Raw genomic sequence first — 23118 nt, forward strand, 5'->3', positions numbered from 1 at the left:
TTCTCTCACAGCTGGATTTTTACAGCATCACACAGTTTTGTGGGTGGCATCAGTAGTGTACGAATAGAGTGGTGATTACAATTAGCTGCTGTTATTCCACAGGTCACGTAAAAGTCGATGTTTTTATGAGCATCTACATCAGAGATTCTTCAATTCATTGTCTTTAAAAAAACTAAAAAAACAGGTTCAACACAAGTTAAGTTTGATAAATAATCATTATTCAACAGTAGTTTCTCTCCGTTTATTACAAGAATATTGATTATGTTTTTTGGTTTGCAACATGAAAATACAGTGTTTGGATTATCTTCTACACTAATGTGGTTTAAAAGGCATCACAACCACTCGGCCCAAACACATTAACAAAATGCAAAAGCTCCACATTAAACAGAATTACCAGCAGAATATCAGCCAACAAAACGCACACGAGCCTCAATTACTGTCAAATTCATTAATTCACACACACACGCACACACACACACACGTGGGCACAGACATGAACACACGTTTCCACTACTTCAGAGGACATTACATTGACTTCAGCTCATTTCGTGGAGACCTACTGTAACCTTAACTAGAACTACAACTAGCTTAACCTGAACCAGACCTTACTCTAACATTAAAACATGTCTTCATCTTAAAATTCAATGATTGATTTTATGGATATTTTCTTTTTGTCCAGAAAGACAAATCCCCATAGTGTGACTGTGTAAACAGATTTTGGTCCCCACAACATGAGTAATAACTAGAACACGCACGCTCGCTCGCACACACACAGTTAGGGCATTGCTGATTGCAGGTGTCGATATTAGATACAAAAATAAAAGAAGATTTGAAAACATCCATTTCATATTGGTCACATACACTGTGCACATTACATGACAGACATATTGTGGTTGTTTAACACTTAAAAGCACGTCAACAGACTATGAAAGCTGGTTCATGATAAACAGAAGATAAATACTGGTGTGTTGAATTCATAATGATTTGTTCATTAGAATATAACCTGACATGAGAACTAGGTTTTAGAAATGTGAAACATGAATTTCTTCTCCCTCAGAGAACAGTCACTTCCTGCATGTTTGTGTTTTTCTTGTATGTGTATGTACCTCAGCCAGGTAACACAGAGATGTTCGTAATGATGGATAAATGGTTGCCATGGTAATGGCACTTTTTGGAAGGATCTCTCCGTTTGCTTTGCCACCCTCCAGACATTACTATCAGAGTGACAGATAGAGAGAGCCGACACTCAGGTGTTCATTAGTGTTTCAAACTCGCTGTAAATCTGTGGTTCACGTCTGCTGGTAAAATGAATCTTGTTCCCAGTCCAGGGGACGTGACAGCAGGATGAAGAATGAAGGCGGGGACAGCTGTCTGATGCTGTTATTCAGCCCTGTACGTCACTCAGGCTTCATTTCCCCAACGACTGGCAGGGAACAACTCAGCATTAAAAATAATCCTGCTTTGAGGTAAGCAAGAGCCCATCAGCCTCTCAAAATCAAATGACAGGATTCCCAGAGGGCCGCTTCCCTCCACACATTATGGGTGAAACGTTACAGTATACCCGCAGTATTTGAGACGTTTGTTATTCTGCTGCTGTGAGAAGCAAACTGAGCCCTTCTCTGATCAAGTTAATGAATAAACTACGTTAGTTATTACTGCACAACCTGAGGCAACAGGACCACATCCAGGTGTGAATATTCACAGTGGAGCTGTCAGATCAACGTGTCGAGCCGCTCTGTCATAAGCAGTCCTCACATCTTTGCCGGTGTCAGTTACCAGTCAGTGTCAGTCAGTTGTCCTTAGACAGGTAACCCATGTGTGTGCTGGTGAGGAAGTCACAGGTGGGGATGCTACTGACCGCTTGGTGGATGTTCATGGCTGAGATCTCTCTGGGAGCCCTGGGAAAAACAGTGGACCTTGATTAGGATTGAAAGCAAAGCTCAACAAAGAGGAAGTATGTTTCAGACGTGTGCAGATATCAGTGATTATCTGAATAATTAGTTTTCTTGGATCTTCAGCTCTGAATCAATTCAATCAGAGTAGGGTTGGCCAATGTCTAACAAACCCGCATGTGACATATTGGCATGTGTACAGAGACACATTGTAAACAACACTGACATTGGATTATTCTTTATGTCCATTACTGTCAACAAAACCCATTCAAAAATAACTTGTCCATCTCCAGTTTCGTCCGCACCCTGCCCCACCTCAGCCCAAATAGTATAATGATATATTAGTATGTTATCTATATATGTATACATGTTTTATAACATTTATGTTTAAATCAACAAAAATATTAGTAAAACCTTATTCCGACAATAATGAAACAATTTAAGTTGCTGTAAATTCTTTGGATCAATAATAATATCTATTCATTCAATACAATTTACTGATCACTTGTTGATAAGTATAACCTGAGTAGCAGTAGTAACTGGTAGTTTAGATAAGCCTGAGATACAGTGAAACGTATAAAGTGAAAGATGGAGCAATGTGCAGGTTGCATGTTAGTGAGAGAAAACACCAGAGCTGACCTGTTCTGAGGGGATTTGGCGTAGGCCCCGGCCAGAGCTTCTCTCAGGACGTCACTGGCAAACTGTTCTGTCGCCTGCAGTGTAGTCAGCACACACACATTTTCATCATTAGTCACAAAGAAACCCACTGTCTGATACAGACACTGTGTAGGTGTACATCTCATACATACTGTATATTCATCAATCAAGTCAAGGGTATGTCAAGATTATGATGAGCTACTGTAATTGGACGACTTTTTATTTCCTTTTGCGAAACTGAAAAGGGACCGACCTTCAGAATCATGGTTTCGACTAATGGAGCGAACACGTTCTTCTCCACCTCGATCGGCTGGAAGTTCACCCCAATCTGAGAGACACACACAGGAGTCATCACATTAAAATGAACAAAATGGTGCAGCATGTATTTCCATTACAAATGAAAACCCCAGACTGGTCAACCTACCTGCTGAGCTGCATCACTGACAAACTGGGCGGACACGCAGGGGCCAAGGAAGAACTTGGGCTCTGCGTCAGCTTCTTGCTCCTCTTCTTTGACCTTTAGTTTCTGGCAGGGTGGAACCATGGTGACGATGTCGACTATTTCGTCGTCTGCCTCCTCTGGTTCAGTCTTCAGCAGCGCTTGCATCTGCTCCAGCCGCGACACCAGCTCGTCGCAGCTACTTAGGGTTGACGGGCACTCTGCGGACACATCCACATGGTGATTTAACACAGCACAGAAACATCAAGTGCTTCAGCACTTCAGTCAGATAGCAGATTCTCCTTGTTTGGCTGTATGTTTATAGCAAAGTGGAAAAATATCGGCTCATTTTATCAATTAAACACTGACAATTATAAATTCAAGATATTTGTGAGAGGAGAGACAAGGAGAACACAAACAGATTATCATATTGTCTCGCTGAGGTAAGTGTGTGACTCACTGAGCTGTGCAGCTTCGACTCTCAACCCTTACAGACAAAATTAATAAGAACTCCCTGTAAATACAACACAGCTGAACAAAAACACTGAGGCTGCACACTGGCCGCCCTCACACCCAACTGGACTGCAAACACATCGCTGAACTGACTGGTAACTGCAGAAGCACTACGCCTACACATGCAAAGCTGAAGAGGAAATATTGATCCACTTTGAGCAGCTGTAAGCAGAGGAGTCAACAGTGAAATCGCAAAAAAAAAAATGGGAAAAAGTAAATGATCCTCCTTCAGAGGCTTTGCCCCAAAACCCACACACTCACCAGGCTCATTATCTATCTGCGTGAGGATGTCCTCGATGGATTCGTCATCATTCTTGCGTTGGGGCTCGGGGTCAGGCGGCGTGTAACCCCTCTGCCTGCACCACTGCACCACCTCTCTTGTCTTCGGCGGAGTAAGGGCCTGCAGGCGCGGCGAGCGGTCCAACACGTCCTGGACAACCCGCTTCACTGCCACTGCTCGCTGAAGCTACAACAAAACATGCCAGACGATATTATGCAAACGGTCTAAAAGCCCTGCACAATCTGCAAAGTGACACAGATAAATATGTTGTGGCTGGCGAGACTTGGTGTGCATACAGTGCCTTGCAGCCTTTCTTCCCCTGTGCTCGCACTGTATAATGATGAGCTTTGAGTCCCCTCTCCCCTCATGTAAATTAGCGACCGGTAGATATAAATATCCATGATATTTCTGGGTTCGTCTGAGAACCATTTATAGTTGTGAGGAAAGAGAACAGACAGCTTATACACGGGCTGGTGTTTATGAGCTCCAGATGAACCCATTAGGAAGAGATGAGAGGAGATAAAAAGCCCGGGACACACATCTGACCTGATAAGACAGGAAGACGCAAGGCAAACAGAAATCTCGCAGAGTCAGGACTGAGCACCGAGACAGATTACACAGACAACAAAAGTGCAAACACTGCAAATTATTACTGACATTATAGGCACTCTCATCCTGGAATCTGGAGCGGAGGAAATCGTAAGTGGGTGCCGTCACTCTGAGATAATAACTTGTCATACTGAACATGTTCAAGATAATGCTTTGTCTTTTCAAACCACAGCAAAGATGTGTAATGATCAGTAATGTTCAGTAATGTAATGATCAGTAACATGTGTACAACATGTGTTTAAACATGTGTACATAAGTATTTTGACTATTTCTCTTTTTCTCAGCAAGATTGTTTTCACAATGAATGCACATTTCCACTGAGAGGACTTTCACATACTGAGGCTGTGCAGCACTGAGTTTGAATTGTAACCCTCATTTCAATAGAATAGAATAGAATAGCAGAGAGAAGAAAGTTACCTCTGATGCTCTGCGCTTCCCGATATTCCAGGAATAATACTGTTCTGTTGAAGAGGCGCAGAACGGATGGGAGTCTTCAGCTAAACAAACAAACAAAACAAGTATATTAGCTCTCAGTCTGTTTTTATATCTGGAGTTGATTACAACAGATGGAAGGCAAGCTCACTTACTCTTTTCTGCCACAATCAGAGGGAACCTCTTCACCACAGCTGTCAGCAGCTGCATCATGGTCTCTATGTGCTCAGTGCTGAGGAGGAAATCACAGGGGTCAGATGTAGTGTGAGAAAATATCCAGAGAAATGGCAAAGTGTTCCTAAAACCCTTCATTAATACTCCAGTAGAAATATGGCTCTAATAAATCAGGTCCCACTAATTTTCACAGAGAAATCAGTTTAAAAAGTGAAAAATGGATGATAACACTGAAGTAGTAAAACAAATTCAGTGATGGCTTTGTCAGTGAGAAAAATGTGTTTCTGGCTTTGTACCTTTTCTCTAAAGAAACTGTAAATGATCCGTCCATCTAGGAATTAATCATAGACTGTTTGCGATTGTGGCATCGTGACCCTTTCTCGTGCTTACTTGATGAGGTCGTGCGAAGAGTTGTCCGCCCCTTGTTCCTGCTTGACGGTGGTGGCTGCCGAGGCAACATGAACAGATGTGGGGACAGGGGCAGTCACCGGAGGAGATGGACCCACTGTGACAGCTGTGCTGGCACCTGGCTCTGTCTTCACTGTAGCAGCAGCAGAGAGAGAGGGAGATACAAGTTAATTTCATTAAACTCAAACACTGAGACTGACATGAAAAGAGAAAAGACAGTGATGAGAAGAATGTGCGTAGATGGGAAATAAACCTTAAAACCTCCATCAAAGACCAAAAGAGTCTAAAGCACCAAGCACTGAATACTTACTGAACATTGGTGACAAACACTGCAGCAGATTCTTGTTTACTTACTTGTTCTCTGTCATCACATAATGAGAAATGTCAATATTTTTGTGCAGAAATGTGTTCTAAAGTTCTGCTGTTTATTTATATTGAACACATTGAATTTAATCTTAACCAGTGTTTCCCACAGAGCTGACTCATTCCGTGGTGCTAGTGCAGGTAGATAGTTTTATAAGGAATCTACGGAGCAAAACACTAACTTACATTATTATGAGAAGAGTAAAAATATTTTGTGTTCATTATTAAATTGTGGCGGGAAACATTAGAATATGGTGCACAGCCACAGTCTAGATAGTTAATGGGAAAGACTGTCTGAACATATGTTGGTAAATTCTATAATGTTGTACTCAATAAAATAAACTCGTAAAATTTGGTATCAGTAACAGAGTCTGTGCTACCACTGGTACGAAAGCTTTTCCAATGATACCCATCCAAACAAAGAAAAATTGGTTGGGAATAAAGGAGGGGAGGGGATGGACCCCTGTCACCTTGTGCCAGGGGCAGAGCAAGGGAGGGGGAGGCCTGGATGGCAGGACTTGGGGAGGCTCCAGCTCCAGCTGCTCCAGGGTTGGTGGAAGAGGAGGAGGAAGAAGCGGAGGAGGGAGTAGTGGAGACTGTGCCTTTAGGCACAACTACACAGAGAAGAAAACGCACACTCAGGATGGATCGATGGGCCATTAGACAAACAGGCTTAAAGGTTAAGTGAAAAATGAGAAGGGAAGAAGATGGGTCGTACAGAAGCTCTCTCAAACTGGATGTCGCCATATGAATCGAAAAACTCATCTTCAGAAAGATGAACTGAATAAAGTTACTGTTTGCAAATGCATCCTTTCAATTCTAAAGTAATTTAGAAGAGCAGCATGCTTTCTCTCAACACTTGCTGTAAAAGATGTGGCAAACCGACAAAACAATCAATACCAATGAAGCTTCATGTTTTAGTAAAACACCACTGATATTTCCTTTAAGCTACAATTAGATGTGGTCATTTTGATGTTGAGAACCCAGTATTTGTATCTGCAATCCTCACTTGTTGTCTTTTTCATGGTAATTGCAGATACCTACCTTTTCCAACAGGCATGAGAATGGTCTGCATCCCTCCAGACCCAGTGCCAACCCCCAGCTGTTTGAGCTGGTTGGCGGGGATGGTTAAAACCGTCTGCTGAGAGCTGGAACCTCCAGAGTGGATCTTCAGCATACCTGGACAAAATAATTCAAAATGCAGAGCAATTCATTAGTTAATATTATCTATCTTGTACATTTGAACCAGGTGACTGATGCAGTGTGAGGTTTCTCTGTATCTACCTGAGAGAGTTGCACCAGTCTTCCCTCCTCCGGCTGCCATCCCGCTGACTAATGAGGCTGCTGTGACCAATGACGTGCTGCTGCTCTTTGGCACGCCAACCACAGTCCCCACTCCTGCACCCTTGGACATGCTGATGACCGGCATCGTAGCAGTGCCTTTCGCAACTGTTACCACAGCTCCAGTTGAACCAGCTGCACTCTTTGTCATTGTGGCAGAGTTGCCAGCACCCTTGACCAAAGTGGCCACGGCTGTCTTTGACAGGCTGCCCCCACCAGCGGCAGCGGCAGCAGCAGCAGCAGCAGCAGCAGCACTGGCGCTCTTAGCTGCACTGATTACTGCTGCTTGGTTGGCTGCCACCAGGAGCGAGTGGTGCTGAGGCGCAGACTTCCCACCTTCGGCAGCCTGCGTGGAGATTACAGGAAAACATAGCTGTTAACCAGGAAGTAAACAGAAACAGTCACTCGGTGTCTGAAAAGACAAACTGGGTCATTATTGTGTGTTCCATGTTTATACATGGCAAGGGTCAAATAACAATCTTTCATTCAAAAATGTTCCTATTTGTTTGAGTATCAACTTTCATTTGTACATTTAAAATACTTAAAAAAAATTTTTTATAGGCTAAACATATTACCTTCTTTGTAGTTGCACAATAGTGCTTGTGTAAATAATAATAGCCATTGTGAAGATCCGTTTAAAGCTGGACTTCAGTGAATATAAAGGAAAAGAGTGCTGGAAAAATAAATAGTCTGTGTTTGAACTTTTCAGTTGGTGTTTACTGTCTTTTCTCTGCTGTGTCCACATTTGTTTTCCAGTGTTGTGCAACTGGGACAGTGAGCTGTTTCGATCAGGTCACTAGTTTTATGGAATTCACAAAGACAAAAGAGTCAGTGTTCTCTCACAGAGATGATAGAAGCATTTGTATCTTGACATTATTTTTTGCCATATCGTCCAGCCCTACTGTCAACACTGATAGAGCATTGATTAGTTTTCTCAGTTTGCTACATACTGGAAACATGTTTGTTTTCACGTGTTTGAGCCTGAAGGAAGTTTCCATTTCTCAAGTTAATGAGGCCACTGACTGAAGCTGTAATCACCCAGACCGGTGCTGATGAACAGCTTAGGGCTCTTCACACTCTGCTCTCTCTGACAAATACACTGATGACATTGCCACTGCAGCCACAGTGATCCAGTCACTCCTGTTTTACATGTATTCATACTGCAGTGGCAAATGCCGCATCACTACAGCTTTAACACAAAAATTTAACTCAAGTGGTATATTTCCTCATACAAAAGAAACCACCTGCTTGTTACACATAAAGCCACAACACGAAGGTATGTACTAAAATTCTCCATGAAATGAATACTCAAGTTACAAAAACATTTAAACCAATTGTTTTGGCAATTGGGAAATATAGCTTAAATATAAATAACAATAAATATATGTAAATATTATATATTAACCCACATCGACTAGTTAATGAATGTAGTTTGTAGGCGTCACGTCAATTTTTATGTAACTGCTGTTTGTTTTTTTTACATTACATTTAAAAGAGAACAGCTGTCAGGCAGAATAAAACAAAAAAATATGAGGACTGTGAAACTCGCCTGTTGTTGGCTGCCCGCTGCTGCAGCGCTGACAGAGCTGGGGGTGGAGCTAGCAGCAGTGATGACTCCGCCTGTCATCCTCAATGTGGTCGTCCCCGGCTTGGACAAATGACCCGCTGCCGCTGCTGTTACCGTCTTAACGGAGCCATCTGACAACTTCACCTGTGCGCCCTGGGAGCTGCCAACCACCTGTCGGTCATAGACAAACTTTTACAAAACTCATTGTGACAATGAACATGGTAAAACTGTCAAGGGAAGCAAAAGAAAGGGCAGAAAATTCAGATCATTGTGAATAGGATGTGAATTTTCTTTCTACTTATGAAACCGTAACAATAATCTACATTATAACACAATTACAAGACTAATTGTATTAAACAGACTGTGGCTATAGGAACTCTGCAAACAGCCTGCAGAGCAAGATGGTTAAAAATGACAACGGCTACTGTGCTGTTATATAAAGTGAGACAGAATAAAACTACATGAGGGGACTTGACCTCCAGCCAAGCAGCACTTGGGTGAGTAAAGCCAACACCAGCTGCTACTGGACAAGCCCTTCACAGTTTCAACGACCCACACATTCACTTTGTATGACAGGAAACTGCAGTTTGCAATAGCTCTTCAGTTAGTTTAAAAATAAACCAGTTAATATCTAAATTTAAGTGCCAAAAACAACAAAAAAGTGGAAAAGCTTCCAACCATCTGTTTGGTTCATCAACACTGATACAATCAAATAACAAGAATAAGTGTTGTGTCATGTTATAAGCATATTTTGGTCACATACTGCATTAGTTTAAAAAAGACAATGTGCAGCAGTAAGCAAGAATGAGGTTTAAAAGATATTTCAGTGTGAAGAGAAAACAGGAGAGCCAGGGCAGCTCAGTTGGGACTAAAGTGCTGGCAAACACCAAAGCTGGCATTCAAGTGCAAAAAACTTGAAGCTGGATCCTTAGTGATTGTACCCCACGAAGTTGTCAGTTAGCATCAGATACTGCTTGTAGCTCTTAATACTGACCTGAGCCAGAATGGCTGCCTTCTGTCCAGCTGTTACCCGGATGGCCTGCTGGGTAACAGTCGCTGGAGATGATGCTGCGTGACCCGCCGAGCTGGAAACCCCCTGCTTCCCTGAACCCTGTGCCGGTTGACCGACCAGAAATGTACCCTAGGAAAAATGGATAAACAGTGATTAGCATGAGGTAGCAATCCAATAACGTATTACTTAGATTCAATGCAGTCAGTGGAATTGTCATGGTATAAATTCAGCTAGATAAACCATTCCACATTGAACAAACACATATACAAAAGCAGAAACTGCCCCTTTCAAACAAAAAATCTTAAAAAGGTAGGATTATAATGCACCTCATGTCACACTAAATGGTAGATTAGGTATATTGCTATTCTAAGCATTAAAATGCTTCTACTGCTTCAGCTGTTTCATCCTTTATATGTGTTAGCTTATATAAAATGCATTAGCCTTCCTTAAAATCAATTCATTAGTGTGTGTGTGTGTGTTTTGTATACACAGTTTAGCTGTTTAGGTAGATGTACAAAATAAACGAGTGATAGACAACACTGAAATTAACCTTGAATATAGATAATTAACATGAAACACAGCCCAGAAACATAATTTAAACTTGTGAAATCTCTGCAGACAAGGGGATTTTATGCTGTTGGCACATATGCACAGTCGGTTCTAAACCTGACTACAGGATCAATGATGCTGTAATGAATGTTTCTAATTAAAAACCCACCAGGATCAACCTCCCGACTACAATACAAGAATACTGAGATTAGCGAAGGAAAAGAAACACGAGGAGCAAACTGTAAATACACCTTTTCATGACTGTGTTGATGCGTATTAAATGCATGATGTGTAAAGCATCTTTATGTTGGCAATTAAATAACAATGTTCTGTAAAGCAAAAATAAATAAGGCATCAAAGAGAAAACTTTTATACCAGAGCAAGTTTTCTATTATAGCATTAATGCATTTCCACCCACCTGTGGGGTCTGTTTGAGGATGTAGGACGTGTAGGAGAGGTTGGAAGGCAGACTGCTCGAAGAGGAAGAGGAGGAGGTCTGAGAGCCCCCAGCGCCTGCAGACGAGCTGCTCTGCGACTGCTGACCTAAATTACAGACAGTCAGAAACACGTCAGTCTCTAATCTCATAAACAAATCTGTCCTTGTTTATCCAAAAACACAGATCATCTTCTATTTATTAATGTGCGTAAAATCAAATAGGTAAAAGCATATTCATGATAAATGATTCCAAAGCAGGGCGAGGCAGAGTAATGTTGGTTTAGATCTATATTTCAGATGCTGCTAAATCTCTTTAATCTCACTGAGTGATTCTAGCTCGCAGCATTACACATTAAATACTCTGCAGAATGAAACAGATGACTACAACTGACTCACTGTCCAGAAGGTAGTGCGGCAGCCAAAATCTGTAACTGTCACCAGTGTGCTTCAAACTGTAGGGTCACTTCACTAGTGGGTTTTTTACTTTTCAAAAACTTTAAGATGAGCCGAGAGCAACAAGAGCTTCAATACAGATGTGTGTGACCTATGGAGCCGGAGGAAAATGTCAGGGGTCCAAGACTTTTGTTTTAGAAGCCCTGGATACTGAGTCACCGACACCATCAAGCTCATTAATCAACTGAATCCAATCTAGTTCATTTCCTCGGGTTTTGTAGGATATTAGATTCCTGCTTAGAAATGATATAAAGCGAGAAATTAGAAGCTGAACAAGAACCCCCATTCTCACTCTGAAATCAAATAGCCATAAAAGGCCCAAATTAAAGTCAATGATTTTCTTTTTTCGAAATTACGTTTTTAAAGTGGAGAATGTATAATTTTAAGAACTTTATATCTGGGTTGTATCTTGAGTATCTTCTTCTGTTAAAGGGTTGATTTTAACCTCCATGTTGCTTCACTAGTAGGATTTAACCCATCTCTCTATTGCATGTCTGATGAAGTATATCAGTTTCTTCAAGTGTCCGACACGACCAAACCTAAACCCTGAACAAATGCTCTGCTCGTTCATGTTATGCGTTTTGCTGGCACAAATACAGTGTGGAGCATTATGTTATAAAGAGGGACATATCTGCAGTGAGAGAAACTCTGTCACCAGTCTTAAAACCCTACATTTCTTAGAGCTCGTCAAGTTTGTGAACTAAAAACAGAATGAAGAAGGGATGTGGCTGAATGACTAATGTCTGACACCAAAGTTCTTTCCAAACGTCTGCATCTAAAAGGATTTATACTGGATGCATAACTCACCGGCACTGGAGGCTCGGAGGATAGCTCCCTGCGGAATGAGGAGCAGCTTTCCCTTTCCTGACGGGTTCTTACTGTTGGTGGTCAAGTAGAGTTTGGTGCCTGGAGGCAAATTGGCCAGATTGGCCAAGTTGTTAGCTGGCAGCTGAAGAGTAGCCATTACTGTGGACGTATAAAGACAGAAAGAAAAGTCAAGACATTTCCTCATCAAAAGGCTATAATAACAGAATAAATATGTTTTATCCATCTATGTGCTGTGCAAACTCTTATCTTACACACCGACTGATGTTCTGGATGTTTTCCACCCAGGACTAGTTTTGGGACCCCAGGACGTTTTCTGGGTACTTTTTGTATTTTGTATGCATTTGTTTGTTCTTTGTTATATTGCCAAAACATTAAAATAAAATATCGAAAAAACATAAAGTGTGTTTCATATCGTGCAGATCATTCAAAATCAATTGTGCAGCTGTAGCATGACCTGTACATCATACATGTTGTCTGTGTGTGAACTCTGACCTCCGCTCTTGCCACCTGAACCTCCAGCCGCCTTGGCAGCAGCCTGCTGACCAGGGATGCCACTGGCTCCACTTACAATGGCTTTAGCGACTCCCTGAGCCAAAACCTGCTTCCCACCCATCACCTTGGAGACAGAGGGGTTGCCCTTGGCGACCAGAATCTGTCCACTGCTGATAGCCACCTGTTTGACTGCGGACTGAAGTGTTGAGGTAACAGGAATACCTAACATCTAGAAATAAGGAGAGTGCCAAAGTTACCTGGTGAATGATGGTGACTATTGATAACACATGTATATCACTGTTAACATACAAACATTGGAATGCTTTTTGGCATGACACTGACCTTGCTAGATGTGGCCCCTGTGGCCCCTCCTGTCTGTTTCTGGGCCGACATTGAGATCATGTGACCTCCCTTCACTGCGACAAACTGGTGTGCTGCTGTAGCAGCAGGTTGCTGCTGGCTGGTTACTGTGGAAACCATTTGCTGCTGCTGTGTTGAAACTTCCCCTGGCTCTTGCTTGATAATAACCTGCACAAGAAGTGAGTGCACATGGAGAGGATTGCAACATGAAGGCTCCTGTGTTTTGTAACCTCAAAAGGTTGTAGATAATTATTTGGTGTCAATCAGTTTTTTATAAAAGAAAAAAAGAGAAATTCATTATTAATATGATAAAAAAAAAAAATTACTGCAAATTAACATCCCCTTATTTATTTCCAACAGGATACAGACAGTAAGCAGCGGGAAGAGATTTTTTGAAAATCAGCAACATAATTTATTCATCAAGGAGATGTTTTATGTTCCCCATCTGTCCCCATCTGCCCTGGTCCTTAGAACTACAGAAGAAACCAGCAGCTTACAGACTGTTGAGTCTGAGTGGATCAGAGTGTCACTATGACATAAAAGAAGTTTTCAAAGTAATCATATGTTGATCTTTGAAGATGGCGATGGGATGATGTGATGATGTGTGGGAGTGGGAGGATTTTACAGCAGGGTATTGACACTGACTGAAAAAGAACTGTGCAATTGTCCCTGCAAAGCTTCCTGCACATCCTCCCATCTTCAGAGTAATGTCCCATTTAAACAGCTTGCCAAGGCACTCACATATGCTTAAGATAGCACCCTGGCCTACTATTTATACCACGCTGCTTTGTTAAAGACACAGATACTACAGGGATAGACTATACTCAAAGTGGGAAGGGGACATATCAGTTACAAAGTTTTAGCTCAGAAGGATTCATGTTAAACCACTAAGATTATCAACTCACCTTCACCCCTGAGGAGAGGAAGGTGCCTGTGTGAACTTTAGGGGCCGGAGAGCGAGTGCCTTGAGCAGCAGATTGTTTAGCCGAGGGGCTTCCTGTGAAGTAATATACACACAAACACATAGAGTTGAACTGATGATTACTCACTTCAGATCCTGCCATTCTTTCAAAAAGGATCAAGGCCACTGTGGAGCGAGGTGACGGTTTCTGTGGGTATTGAAGGTGAGCACTGCTATAGTTCCGCTCCTTACAGACACCATTTCAATTTGTTTTATCCCAGGATTGGTGAATCAGCCTCAACACCCACATCAACCTCATCCAGCTTGATAAAAAGGAGTACTTATTCGCACTCCTGCCCTGCTGCCAGATCTGGTTGAGCTGTGCATTTGTGGAGGACGTGTGGGAGTGGCTGAGTGGGCGTAAGGAAAAGAGGTCCTAAGAGGAATATTGACGAATTGAGGAAGTAAATGCAGCAGCCTTGGTGATGTGAGATGACTCCGCTCCATGATGTGGTGACACACACACACACATGACATTTGCTTGACCGGACAGTGAACTATCATCTTTGCAGATAATTAAACAGCACAAAACTTGATGCGAGTGTGGTTTCATCCACCTAATCTGGCCATGAAACTCAGTCACCAGCTCAGTCACCATGGTAACCTTGCATCCAGCAACCACCCAGCTGGCTCATCAGCCGTCATTTTTTATGCGTGCAAAATGGGGACAAAAGAGAGACGGTGAGGAAGAGAGAGACAGAGAGAGACAGAGAAAAAGACAGAAGGGAGGGAGCACAAAGACATAGATAAAGGGTAAGGGAGGACAAGAAACAAAAACAAAAAAACTACAAAAATAGAGGAAAAAGAGTGAGGAAGGAGTATGTAGGGTATTGTACATCATCTGTTCAGCTATAACTCACATTCTTCACAGCCGGCTTTTTCTTTTCAATGTGGGTGACTCAGACACTGATTTTTGATTTTGCTACAGGTCCACTTCAGATTTCAAGCTGCACTTTGACACAGAGTAGGAGATGTGTACCTGTGGAGGCGGAGGATGAGGAAGCCATGCCGATCACCTGGCCTGGCTTGTCAACAATGATATAAGGGTTGTTGAGAACCGACGAAGAGTTCTGCTTGCTGTGGACAGGGGTGGAGGTGGTGGGTGTGCGAGGCAGTGGGGAGTGGCTTGGGGTGGAGATGGGAGATCCTGCGGAGGAGGAAGTACACGTGCTATTAGATCAATAATTCTCTTCAAGGGTGTTAACAACAAATGTACACAGGAAAAAAGTACAAAAGTGATTCGGCCGTTTGTTGAGATTAAGGCAAAATAAAGCAATGTATGAGAGTTGAGTGAATATTGATGATTTTAGCTTTAACATGACACAAATATCATATGTTTTGATAGAAGCCCAAAAGAGTGATGCACAATATTTAGTCCCGGACTCAACACTAATGCTAAATCAAATCTAACATGGGTTTATTAGGGGTTCCTAAACTTTGTACACCTGCACTGAAATCTGATATGAAAATGGTTATGTTAAACATATGTGTATGTGCATATATTGAATGTATTTGTTATACTCTGTTTACCAGATTACATGGCATTTATTTGAAAATGTGACCATCCATTTTGCTAATCTGGAGAAGCTCATTATGGAGAAAAATTATTTAAATTCTTAGTTTGTCACAGGGGGGAGAAACTATTTCCATAATTTTTGCCAACAACAGTTAATGTGACCCTGGAGGTGCTTGTGAGAAGTCCTGTTCTTTTTATGTACTGCACATTGTAAACAATTTGACAAAGTAAAGAATGACCATCAATACTAGGGATCTAAAATACAAGAAATGGAATGTTGGTGTCAATATTAAAACTAACAAAGTTTAACATCAAGCAAGTATTTCTTCTTTTTTCTATATTTAAAGTGACAAAATCCAACTTCTTATTTGTGGCAAAGGAGATATGCAAAGTGATGGGACATCATGTGGAGCCACTGTGAAATGGCACCTGGATGGAGACAGTTACCTGAAACTATTTTGCAGCTCATGGTGATTGGTTGGAACGATTTCCCAGGAGACTCCGCAGGACTGGGCGGCTGTCCTTGTGGGACAATCTTACAGCTTGCCGTGATAGGCTGGAAGGCGGAGTTGCTATGGGAACCAAGGGTGATCCTGTCACTGGCTTTTGGTCGGGTCGGGGTGCGCTCACCGGCTGCAAGTGCTGAGCTGTGAGCATGTCTCCCCATCTCTGTTTTAATGAAACCTTGGAAGAAATGGGAAAGTATATTTTAGTTTTACTCTCTGTAAACCTCATTTAAAGTCGAGATGGGAATTTTGTCACAAAGTTACAGATGTAAGATGTAGTATCTTTTGAATTCTAATTCTTGAATTAAGTGAAACCTCTGATTCCTGCTCAAATCTGGTTCAGGTAAAGTAAATGAGCCACAGCAGACGGGATCAAACCGACACCGTCTGTGATAAGCGAACTCTTGTCACTGCATTACAACTCATACTAATTCAACTTTAATACAAACCACCTTTTCCATAAATTATTCTTTGTTTTTAAATTATTAACATATCATTTCCATTTACCTACCTTCAGAGAGTCCCCATAAACTGACAAGTATAAATGAGAAGCCTCAGTAAAAACAGGAGTAAATAGGTTAACATGCAACACAAACATAAGGAAATAATAAACAAATGAAAACAAGTGAGAACCCTGCTGATTTTCCAATTAATATATAATAAAATAATTAATAATTTAATATTCTGAATGAAATCTTTCCTCATAGAACATTTTCACAGCCAAATTTAAAACATTTTAAATCCTGCAATGTTTACATCCATGTTTACTACCAGCAATCATTGTTGGTGCAATGATTTTTTGGCAGGTATAGAGTCAGAGCACTGCAGGACTGTATTATGCTGCCTGTATGTTTGTGTGTGTGCCTTTGGATCATCATGCACGTGAAAGATACAAACAAACAGTTATTAATAATCAAAAATTGCAAAGAGTACATTTAATTGCTAAAATGTGAATTTACTTGTTCATGATCATGTAAAAAAAGGCTGAATGTTTCTACTGATGTACCTTTGTCTATGATGGGATCATGTGACACGGGCGAACTGGAGCGTCCGTAACTTTGGGGCAGGGAGGAGGTGGACGTGGGGCTGGCCGCTCTGTGTATCACCTTGGATGAAGCAGGCTGAGGGATGTAGTCCTGCCCAAGGGAGTTCCTGAGGAGCTCCACATCCACCACCTGGAACAAATATAGCTCATCGTCAGAGAAAGAGATGTGAGGACAAGTCATCGCAGGAAACAGAATGAACTTTTATTAACTTACAGTTTCTGCCCCCAGTGTCTGCAGCCCAGTATATGTTCTGTCCAGCTGTAGGCCAAGAAAAAAGGGTGAAATAAAAAACTTAAACCCATGAACTGGATATGCTAGATTTAATCACTATGACAGATGAGTCATGAAGTCACAGGAATTTTTTAATACTGCATCATAATAAAAATCTGACAACTACCATAGTATCCCATGAGATTTAATAGTCTACAAGTTTCTAAACTAGAACTCATATTTTGCTTTCAAATATACCCTTTGTTGCTTTATATTCAGCCTCATGTTATAAAGGATTTCATAAAACATTAGCATGACTATACGAGGCTGAGTTAATCTGCATATGATGCGGTCTGACCTTTAGCTGATGGATGATGTCGATGCGTTTGTTGCGAGGGTCGTTGAAGTGGATCTGGATCCGCACAGGAAACTCACCCCAACCGCGACGTGTTAAATGAAAGGGAGGCTCACTGAGAAAAGACACATTCAAAACTTCAATGTAAGGTCAAATCTAGATGAACAGAATCTATAGAGAATGAATTACAATCAGTGCAAAAAAAAAAACTAAGATCCCAACCTCGAATCCAACTCACTCCTAAAAATCAATGACTTGAAAGTCTCTCATCTTCTCCCCCTTTGAAGCTTTCATCCCCACGGAGCAGAAACCTATCCGACTGCATGTATTTAGAAGGGCATGTTTACAGAGATGCATATTATTTTTCTAATCAAGTTTACTCTATGAATGAGGCCTGTGGATTGTTTTACTTGCTTTCATTCATCATTTCATCTACATTCACATTCAGGCTGCGTAAAGTCGTCACAGAGCACTGGGCCTATGTGGGGTTCACTGGGAATAAAAACTTGAGTCAATCGGGGGGGAGCTTATGATCTGCTGCTACAGCAACATGAACGCACTGTCAGCTGAAACAGCCAGGAGGCTGCAGCTGACTGATGAAAGAGAATTTATTCAGAAGCAGTGGGAAAACTTTAATCCTTGGAGGATAGAAACTACACATATTAAAACACAGAACTTCAAAAGTTCAGTTCCCAATTAACAGCGATACTGATCTTCACACCTCAGTGCTCTGAGCAAAGGTGAGGCCTTGAAGACTCATGTTTTTGCAAAAGACTACACTGTGTGTATAATCTGGTTTGTCCACAGACTCCACCTAATGGTGTGTGCGCCCAATCTGCATAAGCACTACCCACCGGCACTTAATATTCAGCTATAATTGATTGAGATGAGACAGGGCTGTATGATCTGAATCATCAAATATCCACAAGGGGGCACTGTTTACTAAAAGATTTTCACAATAGTCAGTTTAATAGTGAGTCTGTTTTCTATCTTCAACGTTGATATAAACATCATCTGATGATTAAGAGAGTCTCTTACGCATTCAGATATTATCCACAACTATTTTTTTCACTTCCTTCATTTTGGCAAGGGTGTGTGGAAAGAGGTGGGGCAAACTACTGACATACAATTATAACATAAGGTTAGAAAAAATGTCAAGACTGATCGTACTGGAACAAGTTGGCCTGTAACTTCTGTGGTTGCCTGAGGTCACCGCATGAAACAGCACCCAAGCGCTAATATTTACCACAAGTAAGGAGTGCTGCCAACACGAGAAAATGCGTGCAGGGCTGAGGAGCAATTAAACACTCTTTGTCTGTGTCAGACATACAGGAAAAACAGAGAGGCAGGCACAAACCTGACTTCCACGAGGTCATTAGGTTTGTAGCTGGGGTGCAAGAAGAACCAGACTTTCTTTACAAAGTGGTCTATGCTGGGTTCCCTCCTGGAGCCTCTGACGTACACCATCCACTTATGAGTCGACTGGTCATTCTCCTCGCGTTTGTCAGGAGGAATGTACCTGGGGGTAATAGACAGAACAGCCAGAGGGGGTAAAGAACTAGACTTATTAAACACGAGGGATAATGCAATGGCATTTGTTTGTTTAAGATGGTTAAAAACCAGGAGATTAACACAATTCAAATAACAAAAAGACAGAAGATTGGCAGGAGGGGAAGCAAGATTATAAAGGAACAAAAAGGTCCTAGTAAACATAGTAAAGATTGGCGAGCAGAGTAATAAGGGAAGACAGGTTGCAAAGGTCAAAGGCAAAAATACTATTAAACGTGCTTTATATTACACTAAACTGAATGCTCAGTTACGTGGATAAATCTATTCCCAGGGAGAAATTAACTGGGTAAAACGGCATTTTCCACCTTCATCAAGCCTGGGCTTGTAATAAAATGATGATGTTGGTTCAGCTCTTCTTTCCACGGGCACACGCTAGACAAATTCAACTTACAGACTGAGTTTAAAAAGATAGTGCAATTAACAAGTAAAAATCTATTGAGGGAAAGATATACCTGCTTAAACGTAGAATCATGAAACCACTAATCTATGGTACGGTTCATCTAAAGCGTCATCTAATTTGACTGCAAGGACACAGACCCTGGAAGTTGCATCTCAGATTAACAACAACTCCTCTAAAGAAACAGTCTACAAAAGTTAAAACTTCTTCAATAAGTAAATAACTAATTCATAATTTTTACTTAAACCCTCATCTTTATATTCCCTCACAAAATGTTAAGACAAGCCACCTGGCATCTCTCTACTTTAAGAAATAATAGTATCCCTTTTCCCTGCATAGAGAATTGCTAGGCTGTCGCCTCCGTCAAATTTTTCGTGCCACCTCCAGCTCCCAACAAAATTCTAGTACAGTGGAAACTGCTTATAGTGATCATATTTGTCCGAAGCCAAATTTATCCAAAAACTTTCAGTTGTATGGCTCCGGACCTCTTAATATAAAAGACCTGTGCTACAACCTACTGAGTCAGAGAGATGACAGAGTGAGTAAAATCTATTCTGCGTTTTGGTTACGTACTTGGATACATTCCCCACTACAATGGTCTTCTTTGCATACAGTCTAGAGGCCTCGTCTCCGGTCGTGTGGTAGATCACCCTCTGATCTGCTCCAACAGATGATGGCACACCAAAAGTGTCCTGCGGTAAATAATGGAGAACACAGCAGACATGATGAGAGGTAAAAAGATGCAAGATGAATGCTGACACCCTCGACAGTCACCAACTAACAACAACAATGTAATCTATAATAATAATAATAAAAATATAGCAATAAGAAGGCAGCATCCTGTGAATCAGTAAATACAAATAAAAAGAATTGGAACAATAAAAGAATAAGGCGAGATTACATAAAAGCAATAAAACATTAAAAAGACATAAAGACGACATCACATGAAGGCAGGTCTATAAAAAAGGATTTTAAGAAGTGATTTAAAAGAAGTCAGTGAATCTGCAAGCATCATCTCCTCAGGCAGGTCGTTCCAAAGCTGAGGGGCCCTGATGGCAAAAGCACGCCTATAGACTTGAGCCTTGACTTTGGAATGACGAAAAGAGCCCCACAGGAGGATCTATGGCTGCAACATGGTTCATATGAGGTCAACATTTGCGATAAGTAGCTTTGGGCCAGACAAATGCAAGCTTTAAAATGGATTAGTATAATTCTGATGTCAATTCTAAAACAGGGAGCCAATGGAGAGAGGCCAGGATTGGGAAGATGTGATGTTGTCTATTAAAACCAGTAGGAAGCAACTGAACTTACTTTGCCTGTATTACGCCCGGGTCTGCGCTCCTGCCTGCTGCTTTCCTCTTTCCACGCTCCCTCCACATCCCTCTCAGATCCCTCTCCTTGCTGTGAGAGGGACTCGGACTCTGAGTGGGCCAGAGAAGGCGTCTCGGAGCCCTGGTTGAGAGGGGAAGAGGACCGGGATGGGGACTCCAGGAAGCGGCGGATGGCCGGATGGTTCAGCACTGCAGTGTCACTCTTAGAGGCATGCTGGGACACAGAGGACACAGGCATGTACTGGGTAAAGCAGATTAGTACTAGAGTTGCTGTGGCCATAACTGTGCAAGCTTAAAAGAATGCATCCTCAAAGAAATCGCTGTTCTCCCACATTCATGACACCTGCAAAGACTTCCACTGAATCAATCACCAAACTATGATGTCGTATCTAACTATTGTTTCTGTTTTATAATGGGCTTACGGTGGCATGTCATATCCATTATTATAACCATCATCTACAAGCACCTGTTAACACTAAATGCTTGTAAGACTAGGCAGGTTTTTTTAATCATCAAAAACAATATTGAACCCCTGGATATGGAGATTTACCTCTGGGAGCTTTGTTATCCCAGCGTTGGCATAGTAATTAGCAACTATGCATGCCCTTAACTTGTCCATCATCCTCCTGGCTTCATTGAGTCGCTGCAAAAACAATGAAACACAATGAGCCAAAACACTCTGTATAGCACAGCAAACATATAAATAATGACATTTCTCTATCCTCTGCATCAACACAGTACTGATGGACTGCACGGACATAGTGTGTGTAGGAAATGAGAAGAAGAAAAGACACTGTGACTGTGTCCTCCAGGTACCTGACTGATCACATCTATCTCGTGCTCTTTGCTCTTCATCTCCAGAGAGAACTGCTCTCTGATGATGGTCTCGATCTTCTGCACCGCTGCTTCTCGGGCTGTTAAAAGTATGAACACACATGTTTGTATTGTTAGTTGTTGGCTGCCACAACATGTAAATCAGGTGCACTGGCTCAATCAGAGCAGGAACTTACCATCGTGTTCAGCCGCTTTGTTTCTCTTGCTGCTCTGGACCAGGGAGACGTCCTCATAATCCGGATCGTTGCCTTCTATCTTCCTTTTAACACCCGACATGGCTGCCTGTTAAACAAACGTGAAACGGCAGGCTAAGCCTTTTAAATCACTGCTCCCGTGGGCCAGTTATCAGTACACTTCGCATAGAGTTAGCCGGCTAGCATTGGAAGCTGTCAGGTTAGCGCTGACCAGCTAGCCAGTTGTGCTAATATGAGTTAGCAGACCACATAAAACACAGCATGTATATTACCACTCTCCCATTAATGTTAGAGAAACAACAAGCCCGAGCTAAGCTAATCTAACTGGGCGTGCAAACTGTGTCGCTACCGCGCTGTGTCTCGCGGTGGAAGCCGTACTTGTCGTCCGTGCAGCCGGCGACACTTAGTGTTGCTAGCCGCTATCCGTGTTTTGCTAACGGTAAGCTAGCGTTAGCACACGGTCGTAGACCCCGTTTGAATCCGTTTGAGACGCAGACTTACGGGGCTGCCCTGTGCACTGGAGCCACGCTTCTCTGCGAGGCGGGTGTTTTAACTCAGTGAGAGCATGTCCCTGTGCGTGGAGCCGCATTCACCTCACACACTCGTGTTTGCTCAATGGCTAAAGTGTCGAGGTGCACAGGTAGGCTAAGTAGTGGAGAGCTAACGGTGCACTTCAGAGCACCAGCCACCAGGGGCCGCTGTTCTGCAAAAGCGGTGGTAAGATAAGATAAGATAAGATAAAATAATCCTTTACGAGTCCCACGATGGGGAAATTTGCAATATTACAGCAGAAAGAGTCAAAAATAGGCATCAGTAAGTAAGAATAAGTAACATGTAATACTTAAGTGTAAGGATAATAATAGTTTAGTGTAAAGAAATAAATATAGGAAAATATGAATGGAATAAAAACTAGTTTACACAGTGTAAAAACAAGAAGAAAATATGTACAGTGAATGGATTGCACAGGAACCGTTGTATTGCACAGACAAAATGAATATTGCACAGTTAAGAGAGTTAAAGGAATAGTTCACCCGAAAAAAGAAAATTCACTCGTTATCTACTATGCCGACGGAGGGGTGGGTGAAAGTGTTTGAGTCCACAAAACCCTGTTTTGAGGCCACCGTAAGCCCATTATAAATGTGCAAAAAAGATGTAGATACTTTAATACGATATTGAATGAGAGCCTCTGAAGTCAGAGGGAGACACTTGGTGCCAGGAACCAAATGTTAAGTTATGCTTAGTTGATCCAGTACCTATCAATAGATTTTTACTGGCTGTACACCTTGTTCCTAGTTTTAAATTTGGTTATATGCCATGAACTAGAAAGATACAACTCACAACTTCCTGGAAAAAGATCCACCTCTTTTTTGAACTCAGATGTGCTTTGATAAAGC

At 41.8% G+C, this 23118-nt stretch overlaps 1 protein-coding gene across 3 annotated transcripts; it reads right to left on the reverse strand.

The window, feature by feature from the left end:
• Nucleotides 1-107: 107 nt before the first annotated feature.
• Nucleotides 108-22403, reverse strand: yeats2 (YEATS domain containing 2). Of its 3 annotated transcripts, none has more exons than XM_034614589.1 (30): nucleotides 22226-22402; nucleotides 21707-21812; nucleotides 21513-21610; nucleotides 21247-21339; nucleotides 20677-20910; nucleotides 19939-20057; nucleotides 18757-18918; nucleotides 17403-17514; nucleotides 17048-17092; nucleotides 16795-16963; nucleotides 15730-15966; nucleotides 14746-14913; nucleotides 13711-13802; nucleotides 12788-12973; nucleotides 12446-12674; nucleotides 11933-12091; nucleotides 10655-10779; nucleotides 9670-9816; nucleotides 8658-8846; nucleotides 7052-7454; nucleotides 6812-6946; nucleotides 6238-6381; nucleotides 5387-5537; nucleotides 4978-5054; nucleotides 4808-4887; nucleotides 3763-3967; nucleotides 2974-3209; nucleotides 2803-2877; nucleotides 2532-2605; nucleotides 108-1898 (listed from the first exon to the last, which is right to left on the reverse strand). In XM_034614589.1, exons 2-30 carry the CDS (start codon nucleotides 21804-21806, stop codon nucleotides 1790-1792), a joined length of 4353 nt encoding a protein of 1450 aa, XP_034470480.1. In that variant the 5' UTR covers nucleotides 21807-21812; nucleotides 22226-22402; the 3' UTR covers nucleotides 108-1789. The 3 variants fall into 3 exon arrangements, with proteins under 3 accessions (XP_034470480.1, XP_034470481.1, XP_034470482.1); XM_034614590.1 differs by lacking the exon at nucleotides 22226-22402 and adding an exon at nucleotides 21944-22208 and having other exon boundaries at nucleotides 21707-21908; XM_034614591.1 differs by lacking the exon at nucleotides 6238-6381 and having other exon boundaries at nucleotides 22226-22403.
• Nucleotides 22404-23118: the final 715 nt, after the last annotated feature.

The sequence above is a fragment of the Hippoglossus hippoglossus genome, chromosome 17 (assembly GCF_009819705.1).
Source record: "Hippoglossus hippoglossus isolate fHipHip1 chromosome 17, fHipHip1.pri, whole genome shotgun sequence".
In the NCBI taxonomy this organism is placed as follows: domain Eukaryota; kingdom Metazoa; phylum Chordata; class Actinopteri; order Pleuronectiformes; family Pleuronectidae; genus Hippoglossus; species Hippoglossus hippoglossus.

What these genes read in the sequence shown, in the direction of transcription:
- yeats2 (XM_034614589.1), bottom strand. Translation starts at nt 21,806, where the DNA reads ATGTCGGGTGTTAAAAGGAAGATAGAAGGCAACGATCCGGATTATGAG. An exon ending in CAAAGCGGCTGAACACGATG is followed by an intron (nt 21,611 to 21,706) that starts GTAAGTTCCTGC and finishes TACTTTTAACAG; the next exon opens with CCCGAGAAGCAGCGGTGCAG. An exon ending in TTCAGGTGGCAAGAGCGGAG is followed by an intron (nt 12,092 to 12,445) that starts GTCAGAGTTCAC and finishes ATACGTCCACAG; the next exon opens with TAATGGCTACTCTTCAGCTG.